Here is a 23,177-nt window from a genome sequence, read left to right as displayed (position 1 = left end):
AAAAAAAAAAGAGTAATTCTCAAGGCTGAAGAAATGGGTCAGCAGTTAATAACACTGGCTGCTTTTCCACAGGATGCAGGTTCAATTCCCAGTGCCCATGCAACAGCTAACAACCAAGTGCAGAAAGCCAGACACCTTCTGGCTGCCCTGGGTACTACATACATGTTGTCTATAGACATACAGTCAGGAGAAACACCAATATACATAAAATCAAACTAATTATTTTAAAAGACCAGAGTGAGACATAGTAATACCCAATATAAAAATAAAACAAGAGAGAAAAAACAATATACACAATAAAATGAATGAATCTCAAAAACACTGGGAAAAAATACCAGACCTACAGGTTATTATCTTGCCTGGACAGAATGTAAAAAAAGGGAAGACTGCAGAGACAAAGAACACTCAAGGGTTCTGGCCGGAGAGCCAAAAGCCACCAAGAGCAGTAGACAACACCTACTCATTTGGGTAGGACACAACGGTCTTCAGCCACAGAACTGCCAAGGACACACTGAAACATGGGTGCCATGACCTGTGACTCTAGCCTTCAAAAAGCCTAAAGGCACTAAAGAGTTGCAACCATCGTGCCCTTGAATACTGCTCGCCTTCGAAGTGAACAGGTAAGAATGAGGACAGATGGAGGCCAGCTATAGACTACTCACAAGGTCAACAAGGGACAGCAAAGTGCCTCGGCAGGTAAAAGTTCCTTTCACTGGGTCTGCCGACCTAAATTCCTGGAACCCACAAGATAGAAGGAGAGAACCAACTCCTCCAAGTCGTCCTGACCTCCACTAGGGTTTCAATGAGCCAACTTTTCTAGACAACACATATTTCCATTAAGCACAAGCTGTCTTAGTTCTGCGGCTAACCTATAGAACCGGCAAGCACACACACTTCTGTTAGACACAAGATGTCGTAAATCTGCAGACTTACCTATAGAGATGACAATCATAGAGCTAAAATTAAAGAAAGAAAAGTCAGTTATTTGAGTTCAAGAATGCGTTACATATATAGTGGCGACTGTCAACATAGAATGATGGCAGGTGACAGAGCCAAGCTTTTGATTGCCAGAAAGTCAATCAGGAAGGGGATGAAGGCCCCTGCCTCACTGTGCCTGGCCTTGGTTAGGTTCTGCAGGTACATATCTCTGAAGAAAAACTAAGGCACACAGACAGGAAGAAAGAGGCTGGTCCCTTCCATCCTAGCCCACTGATAGCCTCTCAAGCATAAAACTAACCCTGCCAAATGGCTCAATGAGTCTTCAGACTCAGACGTAATTCAGTTTGTTGTGAGTTCATTTGATACTTGCTGGATATAATTTAGTTCGTTGTTGTGAGTACTTGCTGGATATTCACACAACTACTGTCAGTTCACAAAACCCTTCACACACATCTGTAATTCCCACAAAACTAAAGGCAGCAGCCCTGTCACCACTCATATTCCTCAGAAACAGGAAATCCCAGCACGGAGGACACAGGGCCTCCATTCCTTCAGCCACTGTATGTGGCTGCTGCCCTTAACACCCTCACTTCAAACACTGGACATGAATGCCAGGCTGCACTAGGAAACAAGAAATATAACCAAATGGCCTCACCATAGTCATTATGATCTGGGACAAACAGTTTATTACTATAAAAAGAGGAAAATTGTATGGAATAGAAAAATATTTACAAGAAACAATTAAATCCTTAGAAATTAATTACTTTTTCTTTTAAGTCATAGAAGACTTCGAGAATCTCAAACTCCTAGAAAAAAATATACATGTTTTCTTCCTATTCCCCCAAATCTGCAAAATGCAGTACTAAATTTCAGGACAGTGCAGATTAGAACCACAGGAGCAAAGGGCTTTGTTTTATGGTACTTAACACTCCAGAAGGACTACCTGGTCCAAATAGAGGGGACATGCCATCCCTCTGCTGGGAACTCCTATTAGGGCTCACAGTAAGACACCAATACAGCCTTGAGACCCACCTTGTAATGCCCATCCAACAAGATGGATTCTGGCCCCAGTGGGCGAACCTATCCCAGTCACCAATTCCAGATAAACCCTCAACAGTAATGCTGGTGGGAAGGACCCATAGGGTCATTATCTCCCAGTCAACACAACATGCTCAAATAAGCAGATCCTGTTCAGGTAGAGGGGGGTTCAGATGGACCACACAAACCTGCTGGTGGATCTGCTTCAAGCTTTGCACGGCCTTCTCATCCAGATAGTCTGTGACACACCTGCAGAAGGTGAGACAGGATACTGAGTCCATAAGGGTTAAGCTGGAGCCCAGGTTCATAGTCAAGAGTACACAAGCTCAGAAAGATCAGCTTCTTGTTCACGCTCCCACCTTAAATAAAGCTGTGCTGGGGGCTGAGAGATGGCTCACTGGGTAAAGACACTTGCTGCCAAGACAGCCTGAATGTAATCCCTGGGACCCACAGGTAGAAATAATTCCCAAGTTATCCTCTGACTTTGACATGTGCATGCATCATTATGGCAAACTCATGCTCACATGTTTCTGTTGTTTCTGCTTCTCTCAAATAAATAAATATGATTTTAACACTTTTTTATGTATGAGTGGTTTTGGCAGCATGTACATGTATGCGTACCATACACATGACTGATGCCTATGGAGTCCAGAAAAAGGTATTAGAGTCCCTAGGACTGGAGTTACAAGTGTGTGAGCCACCATGAGTGTGTTAGGAACTGAATCTGGGTTTTCTACAACTGTTCTTTACTACTGAGCCATGTCTCCATCTCATGAATATAACTTAAAATATAAAACAAATAACGAGACAGAACAACCAGGGAAGGTAAGATAAACAATGTCAATCTTTGGCCTACACACACACACACACACACACACACACACACACAAAATCTGTGTCGTTACAGAAGGTGAGCAGGAGATTAAAGGTGTTACTCGGGTGCTGCACCTTTATGCTCTTAGTCAGTTTGCTGAAGACAAACCTTATTTGTGATCAAGACATAAGTACCCTTACTAAACATTATTATGCTCCTGCTGACACTGTGGAGGAGGTAAATCCCCTACAGGGTTACATGGATTTCCACAAGTGCTTTCTGGTGTCCTCAGAAAGGCTGCTGTTAGTCAACCCAGCACTTAAGTCTTCAGCAGGGGGTGCCTTACCTGACCCACACTGCACCCCATTAAAACCCAGGCTATCAGATAAACTACAGTTTGCACTGAACATCTGCCTTCTTCTGAGATATGGTATATCCTAGCAGAATTATACAGTATAAGTTACCTATGGATCGGCAATCTCCTGTGCTTTAGGCCAAACTGTGCAGAGCCACAACATCCTGGAGATTTAATATCCACTACTTGCTAGGCAGAGCTATGTGATAACTAACTCCAACTCTCTGGGAGATCTAGTCTGCTATGTGAGAGGCAGAGCCACACAGAGCCCCAGTGCCCTGGAGGTCTGAAATCTCCTGAGTATTTCACAGAAACATGCCTAATACCCTGAGGCCATATATCAACCCAACAGCTTGGGAATGGGTCTCAACTGTACCATATCCTCACAATGCACTGCTGAAGAATGTCATGGCCTCTGTGTCTTTTGACACAACCCAAGAGATCAAGGCCATCAAAACCAGGTGCCCATTCCACCGCTATAGAGTATGAGCTGTGCTCTGGGGTCAGTGGACAACCAAGTCTCCTTGGAACTGACTGACAGGTAGGAATGAAGTCCATGTGCCCATCTGCTGTCAATTTGACCTAGGGAGCCACCTAACACAACATAAAGGATGTATGAACAGTTTCAAGCTTGGAGGGAAGGTAAGGTCATAGACTCTAAGACACTAAGACCTTATTTTGGAGGACAGTGGCATAAAGAAATCACACAGCTCTTGGAATGTACCATTGTGCATGGTCTTGACCTTTTACTTTACAGTTATATTACAGATGCAGCCAAGGGGGGAAAATGCTCAAGGAAAACTTCCAAACTTACCCTTTCTTTTCTTTTGTTTTTGTTTTTGTTTTTGTTTGTTTGTTTGTTTGTTTTCCCAGACAGAGTTTCTCTGTGTAGCCCTGGCTGTCATGGAACTGAGTCTGCAGACCAGGCTGACCTCAATCTCAAGAGATCCACCTACCTCTGCCTTCCAGGTGCTGGGATTAAAGGTGTGAGTCACTATCGCCTAGCTCAAACTTACCCTTTCAGGTAGCTTAAATTATTCAAGTGACAAATGGGGGCTGAGAAGACTCATCAAAAAGAAAAACCTTAGCACACAAGTCAAACAATCCAAGTTCAGAGCCCCAGACCCAGGGGAAAGCTAGACACAGTACTGCATTTATATGTGTAATCCCATGGAGATGGGAGGTATAGACCAGAGAATCATCTGAAGCTCATAGACACTGTCTCAAACAAGGCAGAACATGAGGAACATATCCAAGGTTTCCTCTGACCCCCACACAAGTTCTCTGGCACATGAGTACACATCCGCTTCCACCTTCACACACAGTGACAAATGAGCTGCTCAGTGCCACCTTTGAACAGGTGCCACTGCTCTTGTCGTATAAGTCATAGCTTAGGGATGGTGAGGAAAATCCAAACAGCTGAGGAAGCACAGAAACCTCACAACTATTAACCACTGACCACCACAACATAAAACGGAGCCTTTAAGATACAAATGATCAGCAATCTGAGCAAGGAAGCTGTTGTCAAACCCCAAAATCACTACTATTACCTAGCTTTCCAAATGGCATCTCCTACCTGTTACTCTGTATGGCCAGATTGTACAGGGCATAGGTGACCTCTGCACAGGCAAGGATGGCACCATGTCTCGTGTGTAGATCTGGACTCTGTGTCATCAACAGTAGTGCTGGGAATACTGCAATAGACGGGTTGAGAAACACACATAGAACATTACTTACAAGTATTTCCTCTGGAAGTCAACACTGTCAGGGTCACCACCACTGTTCCTGGTGGGCAGAGCCCCCCTTCTGAGCAACCAAAAATTGTGAAAGGACACAGCAGATACATCTAAGCATATACACATACACATCAGTATATATATCCAGGCACCAATGCCCAGCAAGAGACAGCTGAGAAAGAGGTCATGTCTGCAGATTTTCCTGTCTGTACCTCTACCTGCTGGGTGGTGACAGCACCCTGCCTGAGGAGAACAGGCAAACCAAAAAGGCCATACATCCATGAATGGTGTCAGGCACTTCCATTCATTACTCCTTCCCCATGAGAGCAGAAAACCTCAGCCTCTGACACTTAGGGAAGAGAAAGCAGAACAGTTCCAAATTCCAAGTGCAAATCTGGAGGCCCCAGTGACTCAAATCAGCCCTGGAATTCACCATCATCCTTAATATACACAGTGCAACCCATAGATTCCTAGTTTTTTGGATGGCCAAAGCTGCCACTGGACAAACACAATGCATTTGTCTTTATGTTCTACCCTGGCTTGGCCCACAGCTGACACTTCAGCAACAGATAGGACATCATCATCATCCATTATGAGCACAGCCCATTTCTGTTGTGTACGTACATGCGGAGGGTCACACACACGCACACGTATGAGTGCTACAGGCAGTGGTATGCAAACCTACCGTGAGTGGCCATATACTCAGGTACTTTGGGAGTCAGGTTGTGTAGTGCCTTTGCAGACAGTTCTCGGATGGCCCTGAGAAGTAAGGGCAGCTGTTAGTAAGGACGGATTTTCACACTAACACTCATACCAGCATTGTTCACAGCAGCTTGAAGATGAAAACACACAGGATCTATCAAGAGATGAGCAGAGGAGCTTGAGATGGCTCAGTGATTAAGAGCACTGACTGCTCTTCCAGAGGTCCTGAGTTCAATTCCCAGCAACCACATGGTGGCTCACAACCATCTGTAATAAAATCCAATGCTCACTTCTGGTGTGTCTGAGGAGAACAACAGTGTGATATAGACAATAAAATATTATTCAACTAAAAAGGAAAAGAATTCTGACACCTGCTATAACAAGAATGATGGTGTATAGTCAGCAGGTCAAAAACTGTCCAAGCCTTTTTTATTTACTTATTTATTTTTTGGTAAGGCTCTAAGTTACAGATAGTTTTTATATTTTTAAAGGCTATATAAAGAATAAGGTAATACATATATGAGACAGAGACCTAAGGCATTAACTATCTATTCCCTTAATGAAAAAGCTTTGGGCTAGAGAGATGGCTCATCAATTAAGAGCACTGACTGCTCTTCCAGAGGTCCTGAGTTCAACTCCCAGCAACCACATGATGGCTCACAATTATCTGTAATGGGATCTGATGCCCTCTTCTGGTGTGTCTGAAGATATCTACACGGTACATAAAATAAATAATTCTAAAAAAAAACAAAAAGAGAAAGAGTGAGCTGATAGCCCATGCACACATTTCAGTACCATGTTACGCTTGAAGAAATCTCTAAAACAAAGAGAAACATTTCATACCAACAAATATATCAGGAAGATGCACATGAGTAACATGGAGGCTTGGGCCAGAGGTTCTTCACTCCAGAGAGCCCCCTGCTTCACAAGCGTGGTGGCAGTTAAAATACTTTTAAGGCTTTAGCTCTTTGGAAGCTGAAGCACACTCCCAAGTGGATTACAAAGAGACTAGTCTGACACTGGGATTTATGGAAGGGACACCATGATTATACTGCAAATCCCCCCAGCATCTGGTGCCTTGGCTGACCAGGCCTAGAGACGGTGGGAAAACACTGACACTGCTTACGCCTGAGAGACACATTTGTTTCTCCTCTTTAAAGACATACTTCACTATCTACAAAAGACCAAGATAGTTCCACTATAACATGAAAACTACCACTGAAGTCTGCTCAGCAATTAGGTCAGCAACATAAAAAAATACCTAGGAGTGGGGGTGGGGGCAAAGAGAAAAGAATCAGTACACAGGCAGGCCAGCCGATGAAGACCAGGCTACTCCGGGTGTCTGGACTGCACTGTCCTCAGGCTTCCCTGTTACTTATGACAAAGTATTCAGAAATAATTACATCTCAGACTTGCCCCACCAACAGCTCCAGAAATGAAACAGACCTTTAACAAGCATGCCACACATGAAATGGAATTTTCATTATTTCTCAGAAATAATTTTAAAATAGTTTATCTATAGTGAGAAAACACACTCATGGACTTGTACAGCTCAATTATATTTCTCCCATTGAGGGGAAAAAAGGAATTTTTCAGAGAGTCACAAAGACAAAACCTACCCATCCCAATGGTTGATTTTCATGGAGACTAGGTGGTCAATCATCGGCTTGGTATATTCCTGGAAGCCAGCAATAAACACACTGAAAGACATAATAAAAAGAGCCAGAGAAAGGGGCAGATATGAGCAGGTACAATAACACATGTGTATAAAATTCTCTTAAGACATTGTTTTATGTATTACTTAAAGTTTAAAAATAAATAAGAACTTGGAGGAGGCAGACCCTTCATATACTGCTCTTGAGAATGAAAACTAACATGATTATGTTAAAAAAAGTTTGTCCATTCCTTCCAAAGTAAAAGCTATCTACCAGATGACCCAAACACTGCATGCATCTGCAATTACTCCAAAACAGGAGAGCATTCATCAAGAAACCATGTACAGAGCTCACCAGTGTGCCCAGGACGGACTGGAAACAGCACTTCATGCACATGCAGATGGCAAGGCAGGCTGCTTGGCTATCCATGCCATAGGCATGCAACAGCACAAAATAACGGACTGTCGTTTGAAGCTAGGGTCTTCTTTTTTCTAATAAAATTGTATTTACTTAGAAGCATTCAGAATGTCAACAAAACAGCTGTAATTTCTGTTTTTCTGTTTTGTTTTGTTTTACAAATAGAGTGGTATCCAGTTAACAGAACAACAATTATCTTTGTATAAGCTGTATCAGAGACAACTGAAGATAGAAGAAAACAAAAACCCAAAATAAAACCAAAGGAAAAAAAACCAGAAAAACAAACAAACTACTGTCCCCATATATAACTAATTTGTGCTGTACACCAACAAGAACCTGCTTTAAATTTCCATGTCAACCCCCAGACTGTATCAGGTAAGGTTAGTGGCTATAGAAAATACCACCAGGACAGGGCTATCTAAAGACACATTTGATAGTGTGTTAACTATATCCCCCCCCCAAAAAAAAGGCACATACAGGTTAAAAACAAATCTTACACAGTCTTACATTTCTATTTTTTTCTTTAAAAGGAGTAAGTTGTGTACAGGGAGGTTATATGCTTTGTAGACAAGAAAAAAACTGCACTAGAACCAACTTATTCATCATCATCGTCTTCCCCTTCTTCCTCTTCCTTTTCTTGCTCTTTTCAGCCTTGACCACCCTTTTTTCCCTGTATCAGGTTTTCCTTTAGCTCTGTAGGCAGATATTCTTCGTACTTCTTCTTCAGCTTGGTGGCCTTCTTCTCAGAGGGCTGCTTGTCATCCCTGGCAGTGTTGTTCCACATTTCCCCTAGTTTCTTTGCAACATCACCAATGAATAAGCCAAGATGCTCACCTTTGTATTGTGGGCGGTACTCAGAACAGAACAAGAAAAAGGCTCAAGGAGACCTCTGGGGTACACTGGGGTCCTTGAACTTCTTTTTGGTCTCCCCTTTGTGTATGTGGAGGAGGGTGTAGGTTTTCATTTCTCTTTCATAACGAGCCTTGTCAGCCTTTGCCATACCTTCAAATTCCCCCTTTTCTTTAGCAGACACGGTCTTCCACCTCTCTGAGCACTTCTTGAAGAACTCTGAGAAGTTGACAGAGCATCCAGGGGCTTCTTTTTATGCTCCTCCCAGCAGGTTTGCACAAAGAATGCAATGAGGACATTTTGCCTCTCAGCTTCTTAGGATCTCCTTTGCCCATGTTTAGTTGATTTTCCTCTGCAAGGCTTAGAGTTGCCCAGTGCCCGTCTGGCTCTTGCTTGCTCCAGCACTGTCTCTATGGGGCTCAGTGTACTCGAAGCTAGGGTCTTACTATGTACCTGTCCCTGGCTGGCCTAAACCATGCTATGTAACTTAGGCTGGTCTCAAATTCAGAAATCAGCCTGTCTCTCAAGTGCTGTGATTGAAAGCATGCACAACTAACCTGATTTCTTGTTGTTGTTTTAAAGATTTATCTTTATTCTATTTGATTTGGGTTTTTTAACTTTTTAAAGAATTTCATACAACTCCTCCTGTCCACCCTTCAGCTTCTTTGCAATTTCATGGCCTCTTCAATTATTAGTGGGTAGGTATTTGTACATACAACATTCTGAGTTCATTTAATATGTTTAACTAAGGCTGACCACTTGGGATTAGATAACCTACCAGGGGGCTTGCTCCTGGAAAAGACTGATCCTCTTTCTGTTAGCAGCCATTAATTGACTGTTGCTCTTCATCTAGAGATAGGGCCTTGTGAGATTTTCCTCATCTACACTGGAGAGTGAACTCGTGTTGTCATGGAGCAGATCTTGTCCAGATGGTCATATTGTTAAACTTTCATATAGTTCCGAGTCATATGTAGAAGATACTATCCTACAGAAGATATTCTGGTCCTCTGGCTCTTCCATAATGTTCCCTGAGCCTCAGGTGCATGAACTATATTGCAGGTCTACTGGGGATAGGTACCAATTGTTAGTTCTTCTCTGAATGTTTACCAGTTACTCTGCTACAAAAAGAAGTGTCTTTGATTTAGGGTGAGAACTAGATTTATCTATAGGTATACCCTTAGGTATTTGGAAAGCAGCCGGAAATTAGACTGCTTCAAAAAATGGCAATTGTAGTCTCTCCTCTAGAGGCCATGACTTCATCAGCCACAAGTAGTTGGCTAGGTTTATAGTACCAGGCATGGATACAGTACCTCCTATTGAGAAGATCTTGAGCCCAATTAGATTGTTGTTCATTACACCCAAGATATAAGTGCCACTACTGTACCTCTGGATATATTTTGCTGTGCTATCATAGCTGTGGTTCCTAGGTTTTTCTCCCTTGGCAGCTTACATAGCACCTTCAGGTACTATGAAAGCTAGTCCTCAGGGAGAATTATTCTAAATTAGTTCCAATTCAATTCCTCCAAGTCCTTTGTCTTATGTGTGCTGTACCTTCAGCAATAGGATCTTACCTTCAAGTTCTGGATGGTAAACAAGGACAGTAGTGATGACCTATGTCATTTTGTAACTTTTCTGACCAATAACTTATAAGGAGGTTTCCCATGCCTGGCACTGGGTCTTTGTTTACTAATAAGGTGGTTTGAATAAGAAATGTTCCTCGAAGTCTCGGGCATTTAAACACTTGGTCCCCAGGGAGTAGTGCCATTTTGGAAGGTTTAGGTTGGTGCAGCCTTGTTGGACAAAATATGTCACTAGGGGTAGGCTTCACCTACTAGCAGTCCACTATGTTCCTTTTTCTTGGCCAAGGTGTGAACTCCAGCCACCATGCCTGAGGCTTGCTGCCATGATGAAGCTTTATTCCTCTGGACCCATAAACCCAGATCATCTCTTTCTCCTACAAGTTCTCTTGGGCTTAGTGTTTTACCAAAGCAGCAGAAATTTAACTGATATAGTCTATGGCTCTTGGGAGCAGCATTACAACTAAGTAGTATAACTTCATGTGAACTACTAGAAACATATATCACATATGCTTACGCATTTATTAGTAAACATAAAGTGTTTCACTATGGATTTTTCAATCATCCTTAGTGTTATTAATTCCTTCTTTTTCTGTATATTGTCCTCCCTGGCAACTCATCAGGTAAAGCAACCTCAACATTTTCCCTATTTTCCCTGTGACCAGATGTGCCCCTCTCCAGAGATCCTTCTATAGTGCCCCCGACCATGGTCCCTTTTCGTTTCCTGGTTTCTTAGGTAACTTAGGCAACATATACTTACTTCTAAAGATTACAAAAGAGGATCCACAAATAAGAGAGGGCATACTGCATTTGTCTTTCAGGAACTTGATTACATCACTTGGTATAATATCTTCTGGTCCTATCCATTTACCTTCGAATTTCATGGTTTCGTTTGTCTTTAGCTAAAGAGAATCATTGTGTGTATGCCATACTTCCATCATCCACTCATCAGCTAACAGGTTGTCTCCATGCCCCAGCAACTGTGGACAGGGTGGCAATGGACACACCTGTGGAGTGGGAGTGGACGCCTTTAGGTATACCCTGGAGAGCGGTTTGGTTGGGTCATATGAGAACTCTCCACATTGATTGTCTGAGTAGCTGCGCCAGTATGCAATCCCACGAAAGGAAACAAGGGTCCCCTTTCTCCACATCCTTGTCAGCATTTGCTGTCAACTGTTTTCCTAATCTGAGCCATTGCCGCTGGGGTAAAATGAACTGTCAAAGTACTTTTAATTTATATTTCCACAACTGCTAAAGATTAACAGACATTTTTTACAATCCTATTAAGATATTTCTTAGCTATTTTATTTCTTCTTTTGAGAACTATGTACAGACCCATGGCCCACTTAAAAAATTTGGGTTGTTTTCCTGATTTTTTAGTTATTTACATATTCTGACTACTAATCCTCTTACCAGATATGTAAGTGGCAAAGATTTCCTCCTGCTCTGTAGACTTTCTTTTAAATTGTTTCCTTTGCTATATAGAAGCTTTTTAATTTAATGTTTCACTGGTGAACTGTTAGCTTTAATTCCTAAGCAAACAGTCATATTCACAAAGTTCTTTCAGCAGTTCAGGCTTCACATTAAATCTCAGATCCATTTGGAGTTGGTTTCTGTGCAAAGAGATAGACATGGGTCTAATTTCATTCTCCTACATGGAGGTATCCTGTATTCCCAGCATCATTTGCTGGCGATACTGTCACGCATCTACTGTGTGCTTTGGTATTTTACCCAGTGTGCAATGGTTATAACAACACGTACTCACACTTGGGTACCTTGCTTGTTTGTGTGTTTGTGCCAGGACTGTCTTTATTACTAAGGCTCGGTATCTGTTATGGAAACCCTCCCAGCATTCTTCAGCTGGGATTTTTTTTTCCTGTCTCTGAAAATAATGGCATGGGGATTTTACTTGGGACTATACTGAATCTATAAATTCCTTTTGGTAGTCTGGTCATTCTCACAGGATCAGTTCTACCCATCCATGAGGAGGTCAGTCCTCCCTCCATCTCTTTCTCAACCTCTTCAGAGATGGAAAGTTTTCACTGTAGAACTTTTTACCTCTTTGGTCAGGATTATTCCCAGTTATTCTTTGAAATTATCGTGACTAGGACAGTTGCAATAATCTCCGAGTGCTTGTTGCTGGCATAAAAAAAGGCTTCTAACTTTTAAGTTGATTTTGTTTCCAGTCACTTTGCTTAAAATGTTGATCATTTCTAGAAGTTTTCTGCTAAATTGTTTTAATCTCTTTATATTATTTGCTACCAGGATAATCTGACTTCTTTTCCTATTTATACTGTTTTAATTCTCTTGTCCTGTTATTGTAGGAAACACTTCAAGCACCAGGTTGAAAAGGGTTGGAAATAGTGGACAATCCTATCTCATCTTAATTTTAATGGGTCTGCTCTGAAGTTTTCTGTTCAGGGTGGTGCTGGCTATGGCTTTGTCCTATATAGTCTTTATGATGCTGCAGTGTGGTCCCTGTAGTTCCACTTTCCCCTTTCATCATAAAGCATGCTGGATTTTTCAAAGGCCTTTTCTATATCTATTGAATGATTATGTAATTTCTGTCCTTAAGTATATTATTTATTGCTTTTACTGATTTACATATGATGAACATGCCTGAATCTCCAAGGTTAAGCCAACCTAATTGTGGTGGATGATGTATGTATGTATATACATATATGTATGTATATGCCTGTATTCTGCTTGTAAGTATTTTATTAAGGATTTTTTTACATCTATGTTCATCAGAGAAACTAACCTTTCTCTGTTCATGTGTGTCTTTACCTGGTTTTGAGATTAAAGTTATTTTGGCTTCATAAAAGGAGTTTGAAAGTATTCCTTCTGTTCTGGCCTTTCTATTAGTTTATTTGTTTTGTTTTGTAAAAATTTTAGAGGTGTTAGTTTTAGGAGCTAGAGAGATGGCTCAGAAGGTAAGATGACTTCCTGCTCTTGCAGTAGGCACAGATTTTATTTCTAGCCCCCAGTCTACTTGGTGGTTCACAAACACCTGCAATTCCAGCTCCACGGTTGCATGCCTCCATCAGGGATGCACATGGTGGAAAAACACATGTAACAGAAGACATGGATTGTAGATCTTTTTAAAACTTTGACAATTCTGCTGTGATGCAATCTGGGCCTGGGCTTGTTTTAATCTTCTTACTCATTATGGGTCTATTAAAATATTGATCTCTTCTTGGTTTAACTCTGATGGTTTGGATGAGTCTAGAAACTCATCTACTTTTAGATTTTTCTAACTTAATAGAGTATATACACTTTTGAGGCATTCTTCTACAAAAATGTTATCATATTCTGTATTTCTTTGGTGTCTGTTATACTGTTTCCCTATTTACATGTGAAGGGTAATTTGGGTAATCTTTCTTTTGGTTAGCTGGCCAAGGGTCCCACAATTTTGTTTATCTTCCCAAAGAACCAGCTCTTAGACACATCTATTCTTGGTACTTTTTTGTTGTTGTTGTTGTTTGACTTTTCTATGTCATAATTTCTCTATGGGTATTTTTTTTAGCACAGTTGAATTTTATTAAAAGATTTTAACTTAGATTTTAAGTGTACTAAGAGAAAGGGGCTCTGGAAGAAAGTAAGGTATATTTGGGAGTTAGAGAGACATTTTGTAGTTGAAAAGCACTTGTTGCTATTTTAGAGGCCTAAGGTTTATTCTCAGTGCTGACACAGAAGCTTACAATTCTCTATAACTTGAGTTCCAGGGATTCAACACCTTTTTCCTATTCTGCAGACTTATGAATAGTAAACATGCATATATTCAGGTAAAATATTCACAGGCACAAACTAAATAAAAATCCTTAAATATATATAAGTCTGAAAGTAAAATGAGGATGGCTCTGCAAAGAAGAGGCATACCATTTACCTTTACAAAATTACTATTTCCCGGTATTTTAATGCTATTGTCTTGTAAGTGTTGTTTGTGAGAAAACTAAATTAGATTACAGGGAGGCTCTTGAGGAACACCTGAAATAGTTATACTTCTTGAGGTAAAATTGTAGATTGATGGGAAGTGGTAAGTTGGAAGAGATTTACTGTAAAAATGTAAAATGCCCACCTCGACATGTAGCAAGGCCCCATTGTAGGTCATCTACATGTTGGCCTTATGCCTTGTCTGTTAGCACTCATATTTTGCATACAATTCTGTAGGAAAGCAACCGTGTCACCATGCTAGCAACCTTCACCGCACATGGTAATTATGCTGAAATTCTTTGCTCTCACCTAGTGAGAGGCTTCAACCAGACAGCAGACTGGGGGATCTCTTTCCTTCCAGTGTCCCCGGCTCTTGGTCAGGTCTCATCTTTTATTTTTTTATTATTTCTTGCCACCTACTACATTTGGATTTGGTTTGTTCTTGATTTTCACAATTCTTTTAAAAAATATTTATTTTATTTATGAGTACACTGTTACTATCTTCCAACAAACCAGAGAAGGCATCACATTCCATTACAGATGGTTGTGAGCCACCATGTGGTTGCTGGGAATTGAACTCAGGACATCTGGAAGAGCAGTCAGTGCTCTTAACTGCTGAGCCACCTCTCCAGCCCAGATTTTCCAAAATCTTGAGTTGCAACATTAAATCATTTACCTGTGCTTTAATTTTTTTTTTATGTAGGTGGCTTATAAATTTCCCTCCCAGGACTGCTTTTAATATACCGATTTTTGTTGTGTTTTCTTTTTAATTACAAGAATTGTTTCATTTCTTTCTTAATTTCTTCTTTGACCTGCTGATCATTCAGTAATGTATGTATTAATAAAATGTATTTTTAAATCATGAGTTTGTGTACTTCCCACAGATTCATTTGCTGTCTTTTTAAGTTCTGCTGTATTAAGTTCTGGTATACTATGGCCAAATATAATACACAGAGTTATTTCAAATCTTCTGAATCTGTTAAAATTTGTTTTGTATCTATTTTAGAGAAGTTTTTATGAGTTTTGAGTAGAATGTGTATTTTTTGATATTTGGGTTCCAGAGATATTTGTTAGGCCCACTTGATGCATAATGCTGTTTAAATTCTGATGATTCTATTTTTATGGCCTGTCTGTTGAAAAAAGTAAGGTACTGAAATCACCTACTAAGTTAGAATTAATCTGTATCTTGAAATGTAGCACTATACTTTGTATAAAATTAGGTGCACGGAGAATAATAAACATATGTTTAGGACTGTGATGTCTTCTTGGTTAATTGTTCCCTTCACTAGAATGAAGTGTCCTTTATCTCTTCTGACTTATTTTAAAATCCATAATATAAATTTAGTTTAAAGTCTACTATACAGATGATAGCAATACCGACTTGCTTCCTGGTCCGATGTGTTTATTCTTTTCAACCTTTTGCTTTAAGGTAATTTTGAAGGTGAGTTGAGTTTCTTATAAATAGCAGAAAGATGGATTTTGTTTCTTAATCTATTCACCTAGACTTTTGACTGGAAAGTAAATATCACTAATATTTAGCTACTAACTGAAAAATAAGTGTTGAATGCTACCATTTTGGCATTTTTTTTATTGTGTGCTTAGTGTTTCACTAATTATAGCTTCATTGATTCACTCTCTATATAGTCTTACTCCTTTCTTCAGTCTGAAATACTGCTTCCAGCATTCTTCATAAAGTTGGGTTGGTGAACATGCATTTTTTTAAGCCTGTTCATGTCATGAAAAGTTTTCTTTCTCTTTCAACTATGGCAAATAGTTTGCTGGTATAGAAGTCTGCAACAGAATCCGTGTCATGCAGAACTTGGGATGTACTGCTTTGGGCTCTTTCAGATTTCAAGGTTTCCATTGAGAACCTATTATTTTAATGGGTTTTCCTTTATATTTAACTTGTATAAATAACTCCTACAACTTTCATTATCCTTTATTTGTTCTGTATAACTAGTATATTAACTATAATATTCCATGGGAAGTTTCTTTTCTGTCATCTACTTGGTATTTTCTGTGTGCTTCTTCTATCTTTGTAGTTTATCTTTCTTAAACTTAGGGAAATTTTCTTCTATGAACCTTTTGAAGATCTGTGGTCTATGCCACTGACCCAGGACTCTTCTCCTTGTATGTCTATAATTAGAAGATTGGGTCTTCTCACAATGCTCCACATTTCCAACATGTTCCTTTAATGTTTTAAAAAGTTGTTTGTTTGTTTGTTTTCTTCTCCCCTTTGGAGCCAGGAAGTGGTGGCACGCACCTTTAATCCTAGAGCTCGGGGGGCAGAGGTAGACAGATCTCTGAGTTTGAAGCCAGCCTGGACTACAGAGCAAGTTTCAAGATAGGCAGGATTATACAGAAAAACTCTGACTCAACAACATCCACCTCCCAAAATTCAAAGACTTAAAATGTTTTTCATATTGTTGCCTGTGTGGTCTAATTTTCCTCTGGGTTTTCTGACTGAGTGATTAAGTTTTCAATGCTGTCTCATTTCAGCTTAAGCACTCTTTACTGAGTCAAGGTTTCTAGTCCTGGATTGTCTTCATTTCCCTCTGCCATGTGTGTGCTTTCTTGGGCTTCACCCAGGCCGTTCTTCTCTGAGGTAAAATGAGCTGTGTGCATGCATCTTCAAGTTTCTCCAATCCTTTGATAAAGATCTGAGTTTGACTTCAAGACTGTTCTTTTAAATTCTGTGTTCTTGGGTTCATCTTGGTAATTCTCATTTCTATAGAACTGGTGGATCTTGGTGGGTAGACTGAAGCAACAGAGATGACTTCGATGCAGAAATAAACAAAGAGGCATGAAAATGGAACAAACTGGATCTACTTGATTTACCCATCTGTGCCTGGGGAGTGTGAGGATGGCACTGATGGCCTAGGGTTTTAAGCAGCACAAAGTTAGGCCAGCATACAGGCTGTGTGACTCAGGCTATGAGCCTTGGGGAAGAGGGTTTCAGGAACCTACCAGACTGGGCCAGCACACAAGATGTGCAACCCAGGCTAAGTCTGTGGGTGGGGAAGGTACAAGTGTGCTAAGGTCCAAGGAACTCACTAGACTGGATCAGAACAGTCTGACATAGCCTAAGCCTAGACGTTAGAAATAGTGTGAGGAGCCTAGGGTCAGGCAGACTCATCAGACCGCTCTGATGCATGGGATCTGTTCTTATTTTTTCATCACCCATACGTGTATGTGACCTGTGTTAGCATCTACCACATGTATTTCTGAGGAAGCAGAAAAGGGTGCCAGATCTCTTGTAGCTACAGTTGTAGGCAGCTGTGAGCCTTCTGACATAGGTATTGGAAGCCAAACTCAGATCTTCTCAAAGAACAGCAATAGTAACCACTGAGTCCTCTCTCCAACCCCCTGAACTTCTCGGCACAACATATAAAATAAAACACTAAATAATCATGCTAAAGGGAAAAGAGTAGTCAAAATGAAAAGTAATATATAATAAAAACAGAATTTGTTGGGCAACAAGTATGCTCAAAACCCTGACAGCTTACCTACCTGACAGTTTAAGTGTCCTCCTTGTCAGCCTTAGCAAGCTTTATATCTGCATACATGTAATGTGTTAATTACACATTCGTAAGACTATTAGAAGCGATACACAGAGATGAAAAAGCAGTTAGCAAACAGTTTGCACTAAAAAGTATAAGGAAAATAAAACAATAAAAAACTGGCCTACATTTGCCTAGGAGCATCACAAAAAAAAAAAAAAAAAAAAAAAAAAAAAAGAAGAAAGAAAGGAAGGAAGGAAGGAAGGAAGGAAGGAAGGAAGGAAGGAAGGAAGAAAAAAGAAAGAAAGAAAGAAAGAAAGAAAGAAAGAAAGAATGAATGAAAGAAAGAAAGAAAGAAGAGAGAGAGAGAGAGAGAGAGAGAGAAGGCAATAGACATATGTCCATCATGGGTCATTAGCAAAGATGAACGTTCTGAATGGTAAGACGTTCAAAGACTGGCTGCTGCCAAACTCAGGAAGGCAATGGAAGAAGCCAGAACTACACATTCACAGCTTCATACAAAGTAAAATCTCCTGCTAGTCTTTAAGAAAATTAAAACATATATGCACATAAAAATTTCTAAATAAATGTTTGCAAGAGCCTTGTTTATTGTGATAAAAACTCAAAAATGCTAAACTGCTGATCAACAGGCACATGGCAAGCTGAACAGCACCAGAAATCACAATATAGAAGCACCCACTACAGGAATCACCATGTTCACTGGAAGAATTTTCAAAATCCCAACAGGCACACAGCAGAGGGCCACAGGCTTCACTACGGCCTTCTGAATTTATAGATTTGCACACATCACAATATGTCAAAATGCATATGCTGAACACATTCAGTCTACCATATGTCTTTAAGACTCAGAACTGAGTGCTATAACCTACAGTGCTAAGTGAACTGCAGTGTCCCCACTAATGTCTCCCTAGGAACCTCTACCACTTGTGAATCTACTCAATATAACAGACCAAGCAGGTTCAGAAAAGCCACCTCTATAACAGCCTGGATCACGTCCCAGGTGAGGACAGTTAAAAGCCTGGAAATTCAACACAGAGGGCCCAGTATCTCTGAAGACCTACCAGGTACTCCTTCCTCACCCTTCACTCATCCTCTGCCCTTCACAGGTCAGTGCCCCAATACCACCTGCTCCCATGGACTACCTTTCAGGTCAATCTCTATTCACCACAGCACAGTGCTGAACAAGCATACTACATTAGGGAACTGTCTTAGTTCCAGTTTCAATTGCCTGACAAACACCATGTCCAAAGCAACCTGGGGAGAAAAGGATTTATATACAGCACAGTTCTTCATCAAAGGAAGTCAGAACAAGGACTCAAACAAGGTAGGAGCTGATGCAGAAGCCATGGAGGAGTGCTGCTTACTAGCTTGCTCTTCGTGGCTTGCTCAGCCTCCTTTCTTATAGAGCCCAGGACAACCAGCCCAGGAATGGCATCATACACAATTGACTAGGCCCTCCCTCATCAATCACCAATTAAGAAAGTGCCTTAGAGACTTGCCTATAGTCAGATCTGTATGGAGGCATTTTCTTAACCAGAGTTCCCTCATATCAGACATAAAACTGTTTATCACAGGAACCACAGGACAAACTATGTTCCTCTCCCTGCTAGCTGAGGCCCCACACCTTGCTCTCAGTCACAGCCTTATAGAAACCTTGCATGTTCTATTATCCTTGTGAATCCTGCTCCCCAGGACCCAAGCTGAGAAAGAAATACCAGTAAGGGAAGTGAGACCCTGGCCAGAGGTTCTATAGTGCTAGGATATGGTAAAACCTGCTATTGGACTGTTCTCAAAATACAACAGCTGATTCAGATTCTGATTCTGAGAGTCACAAAGGCCCAATGTATAGGAAAACCCACACTCTAGAGCCAGGTCATATTCTGTCATGTATTTTTACAGAATGGACATAATGTATAAGTTTTAGACTGATGCAGAAACCTTAGCAACAAGTAAAATTTGCCAAATTACCAGCCATTTTACCTCCGAGAAACTCCGAGAAAAGACATGGACCCTCATATACAACATTCACATGCTAATAACCATGTGGACACATGACATGAAGTGCTGGCCTGAGGGGCAACGGCATGCAGGCGAGGGCAAGTCTGGTTGTATTCTTCCTCGAAGAGACGCTGGTCACTTTTGGGTTTGTTTTTAGTTGTTATTTGCTTGTCTGTGTCTGTCAAGGCTGGTGATGGAGCCGTGTAAACTCTGCATGGTCTGCAGAGCAGGGCAGTCAGGAAATCTACCCCTGGGGTTTACGATGGTCAGAAATGTTTTTAAAATGTACTTGGCATGCTTCTTCTAATTCAAGGCAAATAAACTACTTCATGAAGCATCATACCCTGTGCACACTGGTGTTAGAGTGTGAAACTGCTCCCTAGTACATAAGTTATACAAGCAAAAATAACTAGATATGATTTCTGAAAACAGCAGTTAAGAGTTAAATATTTATCCCTTGACCTGAATTCTCAAATCCCTTTATTACTCATCTGAGAAACAATCAGATAATTTCAACTTAGAACACATTTTGATTGAAACAAACAAACAAACAATGAAAAAAAGTCAATCACAGTCACTTCAAATCCTTTTCAAAGATCAGTGTGTGTGTGTGTGTGAGAGAGAGAGAGAGAGAGAGAGAGAGAGAGAGACAGAGAGAGAGAGAGAGAGAGAGAGAGAGAGAGAGAGAGAGAGAGAGAGAGAGAGACAGACCTGGTGGAAAAGCTGTCACATAGAAGGACATACATAGCTGTGCATGTGGCTACTCTTTGAACGGTTCCAAGGCAGAAAAGCAGCAAGTGAGGAGGACACAGAGAAGATTAACGGCCAGAGAAGGTGTGAGGCCCTAGCTAGCACACTGAAGCGGGAGCAGGTGCCATCTTCTTCAGCATGTGCCATGGAGGACAAATGTGGTGTGAGAACAGTTTCAGAAGCTGTTCTGCGTTCAGTTCCCTTTCTACAACATAAGTTATATGTAGACTACAGGACAATGAAGAAGGAAATACAGAAGGTAATTTTGACACCCAAGTCAAAGAGACCTTTACAGTTATATTACTCACATTAAAACTTACCTTATAGTCAGGAAACAGTTAGATATGTTACCAACTGCAAAATAGTCTGCTGTAGTTAAGATATCAATTCCATGAGGGAAGGTACCCTGAAAAAAGTAAAAGTAGAGGAAAAACCTGAAAGGTGAGAAACGGCCTCTGAGGTGACAACAGGGAGGCTGAAGCTGAGCCATGCGGCTCACGGAAGGCCCAGCTCGTATGTCAGTGTTCATCCCACTGGCAGGCCAGGGGCTGCAGTTAGTACAACTCCTTCTTCAAACCTAACTATTTCGACTCAAATGCCATAAAAGTGACACTGGACCTCAACAGTGCTCAAGTGGTTACTCCCAGTTCTTGGTCTCCCTGTATGGTCACAAGACAACAGCATAGCCCTCAGAGCCTGTTGGAGCAGGAGGGCCAGTGAGAGGTAGGCAAGTACCTGCCTGGCCTTGAAACCTGGACTAGAGCCCATACCTCACTTACTGCTACGAGGATGGATGAGGCTGATACAAACAACCAGGCTCAGGGATAATAGCCAACCTCTAAGAGCATCACAAAGAGCAGCCATCAATCCTCCAAACTGAAAAACAAGAGGCAGGTCCCCATCCGCACCACCAAGAATACCCCTTTATGGAGCCCTGCCCTAAAACTGTCACATGGTTGGTACTACCTAATATCACTTGTGGTGAAAAACGTACTACAATCTAGAAACCATATAAATAACTTTCTTATCAAATGTAAATATGTAGAAAGCTTTATAGCTGTTGGCCCAGAAATGGCTCCATCCCTGTAGATGAGGCTCCCTATCTGTGCACAAAGCTGGCACTAGTTTGACAAGCAAAAGTCAAGAAAAAGCAACAGGCACACACCGCCAGCACCTATCTGCCACATCCCCAGACCTCACAAAGGGATCAATCTACTCAAATACAAGGTGTCTCTCCCTTCGTACAGCCATCAGAGTTGCATGTAACAGCATATGCAAAAAAAAAAAGACACAAAGAAATCTACAACTTGAGTCTGAATTTCATGTAGAAATTTACTGATTTATTGCCACAGAGACAATGTCAAAAACAGAAGTTTAGTCCTCAAGTTATATATAAAAGCCAGTTAGTCAGAGGACATGGTGGGATGCATTCCCCATCTGGAATCCAGAGGAACTGAAGACCCAGGCCTAACTAAAGCACCTGAGGTCTGCCACCCTCCTGCTCCCTGACATATGCCCTTAGGACTACCCCAGGCATAGCCTGAGAGAGGAAAAAGCCGCCACTACCAGCCCTGGATGGAAAACTCGGCCAGCAAAAAGAAGCCACTCGTCCATGCAGCCTACTACCTTCATTATCACCCTCAATGCCTTCACCCTCTCACAAGCTAATCCTAGACCCTGATGGTTAGTATCTCACAATGCCACCACACCACCCAGTAAACAGTCTTCTTGAGACACTAGCAAGGCTGCCTCAGCCCTCTGCCTGTGGGAAAAGGATGGACTGAGGTATCTTGTGTACAGAAAGTCATCCAGGGGGTGCAGGATTACTCAAGCGTTGCTGCTGGATCTGCAGAGTGCACACTCTGGGTGCTCTCACCACTTCCTGTGTGATGGCCTGAGAGACGTAAATGTCTTTCTATCAGAATTAAAGGAAGACAGAGGAAGTTCCATGTTTAAAGAAGTTGGTAAAGACACCATTAGTCTAGAATCCCTCCAGATTAGTGTATTCTTAAAGTCAAGATACACGCTCAGATTCTATTCTCCCTAGCAAAATGCTGAACAATTTTGAATTAGCCAATTCAGTTATATGAGTCCAAGTTCTAACCACTCAAACCACTCAGAGTAGGACACAGAATCCCTTGCTTTGGAATTAAAAGCAGAGCAGGACCCCTACCAGGTATGCTTGCTTGCTGGATTGAGTGGCTTTGCACTTTTCTGCATAAGTAAAACTTGGCTTTACAAAAATGCTTTCACTGGATTGTGTTATTATTTATCAAGGAGACCCCAGACTCATTTTCTCATTTATAGAGAGAGAAGTCCACAGCCCAAGTAAAGGTACTACTGCTGCAGTCTGATTCACAAGAAGACAAAAGCACATGACTGGGCAAGCAAGTGGAAGCACAGGTTTGGCTGTGACCAAGAAGGAAGGACAGATCTAAACTGTGCTCACCAGTACCCATATCACTCAACCAGAATAAGCAACAGGCTAAGGCTATGCCTGGCCAGATGGGTGCCCTTCCTTCCTTCCCAGAAAGGAGACTAAGCACCCTGCACTCCAGTGTTCTCAGGAGTTCTCAGTTAATACAGGGTAGTCTGGGGTCTGGGCAAACCACCTGCACAGAGCTGTGTCCCAGGAACACTCCAAGCAGTCACAGAACAACTCAGCTTCATGCTGGTCCTAGACATAGCAACTGCTCACTAGTTAATCATAACCTGCAAAGACTCCTAGGCTACAGGAAGGGAGCAGAGCAGACACATATACACACATCCCGGTTGTAAAGCCCACTCAACTAGCCACTTAGGGGGTCTTGGCCAGGATCTAATCAACACTGGTGTCAAGACCTTCATCATAAGCAGACCAACCCAGTAAAGGAGTCAGTTGCCTCAAGTCACA

General features: G+C 41.4%; 1 protein-coding gene across 2 annotated transcripts in view; it reads right to left on the bottom strand.

The window, feature by feature from the left end:
* TBCD (tubulin folding cofactor D) overlaps positions 1 to 23,177 on the bottom strand; it is a 149,977-nt gene that overhangs the window by 35,445 nt on the left and 91,355 nt on the right. For both annotated transcript variants that reach the window (XR_013975193.1, XM_080923880.1), the window contains exons 17-22: positions 20,605 to 20,690; positions 7,204 to 7,284; positions 5,568 to 5,641; positions 4,723 to 4,840; positions 2,166 to 2,226; positions 934 to 956 (exon numbers count right to left, since the gene is read on the bottom strand). Coding sequence is in view for 1 of the 2 variants with exons in the window: in XM_080923880.1 (XP_080780006.1) it covers positions 934 to 956; positions 2,166 to 2,226; positions 4,723 to 4,840; positions 5,568 to 5,641; positions 7,204 to 7,284; positions 20,605 to 20,690 (443 nt within the window). In the remaining variant the exon portion in view is untranslated. The remainder of the gene's footprint in view (positions 1 to 933; positions 957 to 2,165; positions 2,227 to 4,722; positions 4,841 to 5,567; positions 5,642 to 7,203; positions 7,285 to 20,604; positions 20,691 to 23,177) is intronic.

The sequence above is a fragment of the Micromys minutus genome, assembly GCF_963924665.1.
Source record: "Micromys minutus genome assembly, chromosome: 10".
NCBI classification, from domain to species: domain Eukaryota; kingdom Metazoa; phylum Chordata; class Mammalia; order Rodentia; family Muridae; genus Micromys; species Micromys minutus.
This window is presented reverse-complemented; position numbering and strand designations above follow the sequence as displayed.